Genomic DNA, 11,123 nt, shown 5'->3' with positions numbered 1-11,123 from the left:
ACTTGGTAGCTTCACTTTAACCAAAGTTTTGAGTCACGAGTCCTTAAAATCTGGACTTGAGTTGCTCTCGAGAATGAGTCCTGGACTCGAGTACTACAACACTGGCTAAGCAGCATATTCTCTTGTTCATTTATTAGTAAAATTAGGTGTAACTTCTGGTGGTGGTTGTTTCAAAGTCATTTTTTAACTTGTAGTGATGACATTTCCACTATCCTTTCAGCTGAGTGGGAAATATCATAGCGATCAGAAACTCAGAGAAATTGGCAAAAGTCTAAGGTTGACACGAACAGTTTTCCCACTTGGCTGCTCATTAATATGGTTTAAAATTTATAATGTAAAAGTAGCATAATTGCCTCAGTATGGAATTTCTTAATTCTAACGCTTTAATTCTATTTCTTCCATTTTAGAACTTATGTATATAGTACAGATTTGCTGTTATGGTAGCCCCCCTCACCAGGAGGGTGAGGGAGGACTGAGGTTGGACTCAAGTTTGCAGACCCAGGTGCTAAGGGGAAAAACATGACGGTATCAGGTAAGTAAAGTGAACACAAAAGTATCAAAAGAACATAACATGGGAAAGTACGGTACTTAGATATGTATGATATTTGGTATATTGGTGTTATTCAACTGTGTCGACTTGAGTAAGTTCCTTGTTTCTGTTTTGTGAACTGATGACCGAGGAATATCTTCTGTTATTTTTGAACTGACTGTTGGAGAGATCTTGCGTTTATTTTTGAACTCAATACCAAGGAGTATCTTCTGTTATTTTTTGAACTGACTAGTGGAGAGATCTTATGTTTATTTTTGAACTCATTACCACGGAGTATCTTCTGTTTATTTTTGGAACCCCACATGATAGAGAGAGCAGAGGAGAGAAAGAGGGAGAAGAGGCAGTGGCCGCCGAGCGGCCCTGACATTTGCAACAGAAATGTTTATTAAGAAACATACATTATGTGTATGTGTGTATGTGTTGCAAAAAGAAAATGTGTCACAATTGAAGCCGCTTTACGCCTCTGTTGATCATACTATATAGTGCCTATGACACATGTATTATAGATCAAATACCAGTGTATGCCTCAGCTGTGTTTCTTATTGATATTTAATACACTTGTTAGGAAACAACCACAAAACTGAATATTATATCTTCATTTTAAAAGAATATTGACATCTTTTTGAATAACAATCCATATGGCTCTCATATTATCTAGCATTTTAAAACACATTTTCAATAGCACTCTCATCTTGGTCCACAAGTAGCTTTGAAAGCACTCCTGTTACAACTGTGCTTAGCACCAGATGTGAAGAATAATGGATTCCAGTACTGTGGCTCCACTGCAGGCTAACTCTGGGCCCCAATGGGGGCCCACTCTGCCTAGTGTGGGCAGCCCACAATGAGCCCACACTTCAAGCTGGGTGTGGGCTGCCCCACTAGGGCCCCAAGTGCCCTGAACTTCACGTGCCCCACATTTCACATCGTGTCAAGGCCCACAGTGGACTGCCCACTAAGGCCCAATTTTTTTTTGCCCACATAGGCCCCAGATGTACCCCAAAGGGCCATGTTTGCTGGGTACATCTAATAGGTTGAAGTCAAGAAAAAGAAAAAAAGAGTTAAACATGAAACCTTTACCACACATTTTGACTATAGATTCAGCAGAACATCTGGTGGACCATGTCAGAAAACAAACAATGAATCTTTTAAAATACAATTTATTATGTAGAAACAAAAGACAATTTGTACAATATTCACATTAGAATGGTTTGTACAGACCTATGTTAATTTTCCATTTTTATTAATTAATTTCATTAATAGATTTTTTTTCCCACAAAAACATTCCCCCCAAAAAGTTTCATTGTTCTAGTGTTTCAGCAAACAGGTAAAAAAAAAAAACATGGCATGGTAATGTAAAGGAATATAATGCTGTGGTAAAAGGGATTTTAAAGATGACTTGTTGCTGAATTCAAACTCAACCTCTTTAAACAAATCCACCCACCCACACCCACTCACACATATGAGCAATGAAATGCAGTTTCAGTAAAATGATTAATTTAGGTTTAATTTTAATGGTATCTACAACAAGCTCCACAAAACAGCTGTACTTCACAGTGAAATTAGCTTCATTATATTTACACAAAGCGCAGACAAAATGCACAAAACAAAACCTAAAGAAAAAACTGTACAAAATATTAATCATGTTTTCATCCATTTTGTTAGTTGCCACTATGTGCTATACAGTTTTGGCCTCCTTTGCGAGGATTTAACTGCCACATGAATAATTTCTTATAAGTTTAGCTACTTCTAATTATCTTTAAAGGGTTGACAATCAACTCATTGAACTATGGTTGTTCCCTTTAATGTCTTTAATTAAGTCCATCAATATATGGTTTCATGTCTGCCCACAACCAGAGGCTCTTAGCAGTGAATCTCGTAGGCAACCTGTGATCCAAAGAGGAGACTCTGACTAAGAAAGAGTTCCTCTGGGTCAGCTGTTAGGGGGCCCTCTCCGCCATCTGCTGGGTTTCTGTGAAGCCCCATTCCTCCAGATCTGGTCAGTGTCTGCACCATTTCGTGGTCCAGGAGAGCCTCCTTCATTCCTTTCTGCTGGACAAAGCCACTCATCATTGGACACCTGGATGAAGTGGGACCTAAGACAGGTTTGGCTCGGTTGAGGACATACATCTCGTGGCCATGATCATCACGGTACTCTTCTAGCTGTGCAAAGATGGTGGGTCCATCAGAGTAGTCGTTCACATAGAGGATGCTTTCTTCTTTGCTGTTACAATAGGAGCCATTTTCTTCTTTCTGGTACTGCTGGTGACGAGTATAGATCATAATCAACAGGAGAACGGCAGTCAGTGCCAACAAGGAGATGCCAATGGCAATGGCAGTTTGCGTGGCAGGGCCCAGAGCACTGAAGTCCATGCTGTCTTGCTCATACAGTGGCTCCTGGTTCACATCCAGAACTTCTGGTCGATAGAGGGAGCTAGATGAAGAGGAAATAAAGGAATGTGTGTTCAAATGAGGCCAGAACTGGGATGAATATGAAGAAGAGGACATGTTGACAGCCAGGTGAAAGGTAACTCTGGCCACACCACCAGGGTTCCAGGCTTCGCACTCATAGCGCCCAGCATGTGCTACAGTCACATTGCTGAGGAAGAGCATGCCACTGCCCATGTCTGGATCAAAGCTGTCCCTTTCACCACCTTCCTCAGTCCCACGCACAAACCCGTGGATCCCACCAACACCTCCCACACTACGTCCTCCACTGCTGGGCAGGGCCGTCACCACTCCTCCAGCTCCAGGCCTGAACAGGTCACCATTGGGTCCCAGTTCTTGAACCAGGCCTCGAGGTGATAGCTGGGCCTTGCCATTGGAGGCTTTCTTCCAGGTCACCTGAGGCTGAGGGTATCCTGAGGCCTGGCAGGAGACTCGGAGGCTTTCTCCTAGTCGCACAGTCAGGTGGCTTGGCGCAAGTTGCACGACGGGGGGAATGCAGACAAGACTGTTGGGAGCCACCTCCACCAGACTGAGGTGGGAGAGGCGAGGTGGTTCAGAACACATCAGCCGACGCTGCTCAGCAGAGCTCAACAGACGTTGGCCATCTTTAGTGATCCAGGTTCTCAGCCAGCCCAGAGCACAATCACAGCGCCATGGATTCTCTAGATGAAAGGAAGTGAGGCACACAAGAGAAACAATGGGTAAACCAATTGCTTTGTCCTTGTTCCATTATTATCAATATGAAGTCCCTCTTTCATAGATTTTTTTCAGGTTATCCTTTAAAATTATGTCGCTGGGAGAGTTTTTCTCATTTAAGGTCAACAACTGAGTCAGACACTTTGAAATTTAAACCACATTTGCTGAATTTTCATTGACATGAGCCTGTTGCTTGTGGATATTTTAAAAGATTTTTGTTGCTCTGACATTCTCAGGTAGCGTCAGTTCTTCAGAATAGGTATGGAAGCATTAAATTCTTGGAGGATTATATCATATTACAGAAAGTAATAATACAATTCTGTCCTCGCTCTGCCTACCTGTGACACGGAGCACCTGCAGGCTGACAAGCGGTTTGAAGGACGAGGCTCCCAGAGTGCGAAGGTGATTTTTGCTGAGGTCCAACAGAGCCAGGGATGACAAGCCAGACAGGGCCTGCTCTGCCAGCACCTCTATACTGTTTTCCTGCAGGTGGAGCTCCTGAAGACGCTGCAGACAGCAAAAAGACATTAAGCAGTGGAATGACATGTGGAACGGTAGAGGAGGAGGAATACAAATGTCAAATGTAAAAAAAGATGACTCAGTTTCACCTGGCTCAGTCTGTATTGTATGTACTGTATGTATGGTATGTATTAGTCAGACATGTTGTCTTGAATTGGATTTACAGCTTAGACATCATTCTACTCCATATAATCCATAAAAAGGCATTTCATATTGGAATATGTTTGTTCCACTTTAGGTTCACAGTTTTTAGAATACTTAAACCAAAACGAGCATTCACAACTGCCATCCATTCCTTTATCTGAGCTCACATGCACCAACCTGCAGGCCCCTGAAGGTGTGGTCCTGGACACGAGTGATCTGGTTGCTGGCAAGGTACAGAATTCGAAGGTGCTCCAGACCCCGAAACATATCAGGGGTGACCAGGTGGATGAGGTTACCATTGAGGGCCAGCTCCAGTAGTTGCCCCTGGTTGAGAAATGCTCCAGGCTCCAGTGCCGAGATGCTGTTGTTCTGGAGGTACAGGTAATGAAGGCTGCCCAGGTGAGTCAGGTCCTGAAGACGGATCTGCACTATAGCATTGTCCTGGAGAAAGACGGTCTTTAGGAGAGACAGGGGCAAATGAAATTAGCAGTGACCAGAAACCAATTGTGTTAAGGACACAGAGGAGGGAATATGATGTTTTAGTTGGTGCTTGTTTTGTACAAGAAGGCGAGCATGGCCTGTTGCTGTGCAGTGCTCAGTTGGTCATAAAATGTGTTATCCATGAAGAGAAATCACAGAGATTATCTGCACTCACAGGGCTGTGAAGAGGTCTGGATACATGTTCATGTTGGCAATACAAACAACATGACATCAGCTGGTTCAGGATCATGATAATGATGACAGTGTGGTTTGTGCAGTATTTTTCCTGTTTTATGGCTCCAATCTCTTGTTAGAGAATGGAAGAAATGACAGCCCTTATCAGTAAACATCTTGACTGACTGGAGCTAAATGAGTATTGCTCTCTATGTTTTATACTTGTCTGTTTGATAAGTAATGTGCATTTTCTGGCGATGTTTTCAAAAAAAAAAAAAACATGGGCCAGGAAGTAAAGTATGATTGACGAGATAGATGTGCTGATCGAGGTTAATGGAACAATTTAAACAAGACATGCTTTGATCAATATTCATGAGCTGTGGTAATGTTCAGGGGGGGGGCTGAACTGAAGAGGAAAAGACTGCGTAATGTTAAACATCTTCTCAACAGATGATCAGAGGGTGCGAGAGAGTCACTTTCTGAGCAAGAATGAATAATTACACAGTCAACAGAGCAGCCCCGCCCTTGGGCTTACAACAAAGAGGGTCATGGCAAATTGATTAACCACAATCATTTCAGTGTAATAAGAACAGCTCAGAGAGGAAGTCTAAACCAGTGACGCTGGGGATCAGCTGCAATGCACTGGAAGGTAGTGACCTAACTTATTTTCAATCAGCCGACTGACCTCTGTGACAGGGGGCACACCCTGCGGGATTTCTTTAATCCTGAGAGATCCACACTCCACTGTGAGGCTGTAGCATCGACAGCCAGAAGGGCATCCCCGAGACACATGTGGGAGGAAGGCCAGGAAGAACAGAATGAGCCTGGAGAACCACATGAAGATCATTGTGGTTTTCTAGAAGACCTTCAGAAACAAAACCTGAAAAGATAAAATGAAGAAATAGATAAACAGTAACATTAATCATTCACCTCAGTTATAACGACCATCTATTTTTCCTTCACAGTTCTGTTTCAATCCATTACCCAAAGACTGACAGAAGCTGCTGATATGCTGCGTATGCATATGACTGTGAAATGGAAAGGGAGGATTGATGAAAAAGCAAGGCAGCATAAGAGTATCTCCTCATCCCTGCCTGTTTTCCATTCATCTATGTCTATTCAGTGGAATTGCAGCAGCTTCTATTATGGGCTTCAATTAATTAAAGATGTGATAAAAGATTTGCAGGTTTGCCTCAAGGACCTTTCTCTTGTCTTCTTAATGCATGCGGTAACACACTCACTCTCTCACTTTATTTCAGACCCTGTCTTTGTCTTACACAGGCATATACATGTGTAGATGTGCTGCAATGGCTCTATTTTGACCCATGTAATCTCAGAAACAACATTTATCTCAAAACTAATCTCAAGTGGAAGCCAGCTTTAATCATCTGATGCTACACCTTACAGCAACAGCTTCTTTTGATAAAAACTGAGCAGCTCATGCATTCATGCAGGGATTCATTCAGGGATTTATTGCTCTGCTTTGTGGTTCACATAAAAATGGCCTCAGACTTGCTGTCCAGTACCATGTGGAGCAACAGTGTTTACAATTGTCAGCAGATCATCTGAAGATGCAATTTGGGATATAATGCATGTTTATATGTCACAATGAGCCTGTCGCTCTGCTGCATGATAGACATCTCATTTATCCAGTCTTACTGTAAGTCTCAAAGTGCCCCAGCCATGTCTCTGCATCCCATTTAACTTTAAATTTCTAGTTTGCTTAAGACTGCAGAACCACCCAGATAGATAATTGATAGCATTTACATACACTCTGAATGATCTGGACATCAGCTAGTTTATTAATTATTAGAAAGCACAGAGGTCTCGTTACAACTCAGTGATGAAAGGGTCCTGTGCCTGAAATAAATTGTGACTGATAAATATTTGAACTGTTCTGTCAGCCTGATATCAAAGCATGTCTCATTTGTAGGGATATATTTCTGACCAGTAATTGAATGCTTAAGTGCAAGCACACCACGATCACTATTTCACTGGCTGAGAAGTCATTCTTGCTGCAGCCATGCTGCATTATTAAGCAAATGAGCAATAAACTGGATTTTAATATTGCCTGTTTGATTTAAAGCGCATTTACGTGCCAGCTAGATTAATGCAATGTGACCTCCATAGGCGTTTCAGTCATCTTCACTCAGCATAAACAGAGACACTTAATAATGAAAGCATGCCATTTTCTCTCTAGAGGACTCTAAATAAGCGTGGAGAGAAATTATGTATTTCTGTTGTTGGGGAGAGAAAGCACAAAAATTGAATTTTGAATAAGGCCTTGGTCTGTCATTGAGCTTTTGTTACATCTCATGGTGGTTTGACTTTTAAATAGCTTTGACTTGCTTGAAAAGTGTCAGAAGGGAGCCCGAGAGGAAGGCGCTCTCTTGCCCTCTGCTAAGGATACACACAGACCAATATTTGCTGTTAGAATATGATCCCAACATCAATGCAAATGACACCTTACTGGGTTGAGAGAATATGCATTTTTCTGCTTATTTCAGTGACTCTGTATTCAAAAGCCTGACCAGTAATTATGCATATAGCACTCAGAGTTAAGACAAGACTGATGAGATGTAGAGAAAAGCATAACCTAACTCTGAGTTATCAGGGTCTGCAAACCAAAAGGAGACAAATGCCAAAAATAAATCAACAGTCAGGGATAGGTTTCCTTAAATAATGCTGCTGACAGCAAGTTGCCTTACAGTGTACTGTATGCTCTGCTGTTTCACATTCATCTTGTCCTCACTGAGCTTGACTTGCATCTTTTGTCTTGTGTATGTGGAATTTCAGTGGTAAGAGGTCAGTTTGTTCATTTCAGTCTCAGTAATCCTCTATGGAACATGCGTAATCTGCACAATCAGATGCTTGGTAGCTAAGCTGCTCTCGGCGCTGTTGATGTTTTCATATAGGGAGCTGCTTTATTCGGCATTTAAAAAAAAAGAGGTCAGCAATCTGTCTATTGACTGTGGGAAAATGTGTAAAAAGGATGATTAGGACTTAATTTTGTGTACATAGATCAGTGCGTTAAAGGAAAGCGGCTGCAGAGAAGTGCCAGGGCAGATGTCAGTCAACAAATGCCAAAAGAAATCTAATAAAGTGCACATCACACAAAGCTTGTTCAGCATTCAGTATCTGCTTCTCCCCAATAACATGCATCCACACACATCTCTGCAAATATAATTTTGCACTGAACTCAAGAGCAGCTTGGAGTTTGTTTATCTGAGCATTTCAGATATTACAGTTATCTCTGTGCAAACATCCACAGCACAGAAAACTCAGTGCTGCTGTGACTTTCTCTTATTTTTCCAAGGAGGGTAGGTGTTGATGTGTTGCAGGTATAGAGCAGACAGCCAGAGTGCTGCAGGCAGAGGCAAAGTTCACATCCCTGTGCTGCAACCGGTGCAGGGTGGCCTCATCCGTTGTTATGGTAACTCTTGTGGTGAGGGAAGGTCTGCTTACAGGGCCTGAAGGCCAGGCACAGTTCCTGTGAGCTGGTGTTAAGCAAACAACACCACAGAAATAGAAGCTGTCATTTCCCGGGGAAAATTGCTCATAGGAACTTGAGCTATGTGATGACCTGGAGCTAAATTGTAAATTCTATTTTAGTACACCTCCCTCTTTCTCTTTCTCCAGTTTGAACTTTTTTCTCTTGTTTTCCCTCTCTCTCTTTCTTACTCTCCTGTTCACTTCACAGTTTTTCTGAAAGTCTTTATCATTTTCTCTGTCCCTGACTTCATCTCCTTTCCTTCTCATCCCTCGACCTTCTCCTCTGACTGACAGGTGCTAAATCATTTGTCTCAGAGCATCCTTTTGTCCACAAATAGACTAAGGCCAAGGCACTGGAAGAGCACTGTGGCGCTAACCCAAGAGTGACGCCCTGACTTTGAGTGATAGTCTCATCTGTGCACATGCACACCCTCATAAACATGCAGAGCATGCTTCTAAAATAGCACTTATACACAAGCACTAGCCCACAACATTCAGGGACACGCACTCTGACTAACTGACACACACACACAGACAGGAAGACACACGCACATCCTGACCACGCAGACAGGAAGACACACGCACATCCTGAGCACAACTATCATCATTCACAGACGCAGACCAAGTCAGATACACACAGGTAGCAATACACACTCACTTACACCTATTTTTGTGTCAGCAGCACAGGAAGCTCTGCTCAGTTAATAAGTCTGCATTGATTTCTTTATTTTTCCACTACTACTCTGTCCAGCTGGGCTCGGCAGCCACTGAATTGGGGGGGGGGGGGGCGCGCCACTGGGTCGTGATTATTTACGAATGTCTGTGTTGAAGAAAAACAAGCAAATCAGTGTTGACTATTGCCAGGGTATGTGTGTGTCTCTCCGTGTGCATATGTATGTGTGCTTGCTGTCAGGCTACCTCTAGCAGAATCACCCTCTGAGCAGCAGCAACAGCAGCAGTCTGCCTCTCCCCCCAGTGGAGCATTTAGTCTGAGTCCCTCTCTGTGCCTCCTCATACTTAGACAAACTCAATAAATCTTTGCTTTTTAAGAGTTCACATGATAAACTGTTGTGGCAGGTCTGTCCACATTGTACATACTGCTGTTGGTGTTGTAAACTGGTCAGCAGAAAAGCTCAATGATATGACCCAGCAAACACCAGACATTGCAGAGAAGTCCATATCATGTTGCCTCGTCCAAGTCCTTTTTTGTATAATTGTGAGATGTGCAGAAGAGGTTCAAGACCCAACGTCTAGATATGACTCATTTGTCTTTGGACATCTGATACAAGTTCAGTTTTCTGACGTCTGGCACAAACCACCTTTCTAAATCTGTGGACGCAGACATTAGGTTGGATATTTGGACATCTGCTCCAGACTTATTTTGGACATTTGTGATATACAGCCACTATACACAGAGACATGGCAAGGATGTCTTACTAAGGTCTGTGTCAGATGTTGGAAAGTGGCCCACTGTGTAGCCAGAATGAAAGTTTATGTGACACAAACAATGGCATATGTTTTGGACCTGTTTTGGATGTCTACTGACCTCCAGTATAGGTCCCCAAAATACATGCAGATATGGAACCTATGCTGGATGTCGGTGGACATCCAGATTAAGTCCAGCTTAGACCTACAGACATGGTTGGTGTGGTTTTGAAACCCTAACTGAAGGGACTTATGAATTTGTTTAGGCACTGGTCAGTTACTGCTGCCTCATGTTTTGTACCTCACAGCTCAATAAGGCAAGAGGTTGTTCCACCACACTTCTGTAACCCTGGGCAAAGTGTTACACAAGTGTGGTGATGTCCCTTGGATGTCCAAATGTACAGATGATGTCCAAAAATGATGTTGCATAAACTTTTATTTTGAACCTTGTAAAGATGTCTGACAGCCAAACTGAATGTACAGAAGATGTCCAAAAAGAAGTTGCAATGTCTGACTCCAACTTCAAACAGACATCCTTGGGGCGTCTCTGTGTTTGCTGGGGAAGCTTCACAGGCTGTGGTGCTAGTCACAGATATTACTCTTCTGTGCACAGTGACAGCAGTATTACTTGTTTCCAGCCATAAGTAGAATGGTTTCTAAAAATTAACATATATTTTCTGTTCAGTTTCAACAAGTTGTTTCATTGTTGGAATTCATTGCAATTCAGTTTGATTTATGTCTGAGAACTGAGAACTAAAAACGAGATGTCAGTTATATGACTGTATAATCAATATCCATTTTTCACACAAGATTTACTTTAATGTGCTCACGGTCACTGCCTTTTCTCTTTTTTTGTAATCCTGTGCTTTCTTTCCTCTAAATCCACTTCTTTATATGCATGACTAAGAAGAGGCAACACTAGGAAAGCTGGGTAAAAAGTGTATGACCTCAAACAACTAAATGTCAGGTTTGCCCAGCTCCACCTTCCTCTCTTCTTCTTCCTCACACTAGCCTAGCCCTTGCACTGATTACACTGTTCAACACACCTGCCCCGCTTCCCTGATTACTCACCAGCTGCACCTCATTAGTCTCCTCCATACTTATACACTGTTCACCAGTCACTCCCCTGCCAGTTCTTTCTCTGTCTTCAGGCCAGTGGTTATGTTGTTTTATCAAGTTTATGCTAAGATTGTCTTTG

General features: G+C 42.5%; 1 protein-coding gene across 1 annotated transcript in view; it reads right to left on the bottom strand.

The window, feature by feature from the left end:
- Positions 1-1,779: 1,779 nt before the first annotated feature.
- lrrc24 (leucine rich repeat containing 24) overlaps positions 1,780-11,123 on the bottom strand; it is a 20,783-nt gene continuing 11,439 nt past the window's right edge. The window contains exons 2-5 of the mRNA XM_020604561.1: positions 5,694-5,888; positions 4,532-4,810; positions 4,030-4,198; positions 1,780-3,657 (exon numbers count right to left, since the gene is read on the bottom strand). Of these exons, the coding sequence (XP_020460217.1) occupies positions 2,411-3,657; positions 4,030-4,198; positions 4,532-4,810; positions 5,694-5,855 (1,857 nt within the window). The 5' untranslated portion in view covers positions 5,856-5,888 and the 3' untranslated portion in view covers positions 1,780-2,410. The remainder of the gene's footprint in view (positions 3,658-4,029; positions 4,199-4,531; positions 4,811-5,693; positions 5,889-11,123) is intronic.

Source organism: Monopterus albus, unplaced genomic scaffold, assembly GCF_001952655.1.
Source record: "Monopterus albus unplaced genomic scaffold, M_albus_1.0 scaffold66.1, whole genome shotgun sequence".
In the NCBI taxonomy this organism is placed as follows: domain Eukaryota; kingdom Metazoa; phylum Chordata; class Actinopteri; order Synbranchiformes; family Synbranchidae; genus Monopterus; species Monopterus albus.
The sequence above is the reverse complement of the archived record's forward strand: the minus strand, read 5'-3'. Positions and strand labels throughout refer to the sequence as shown.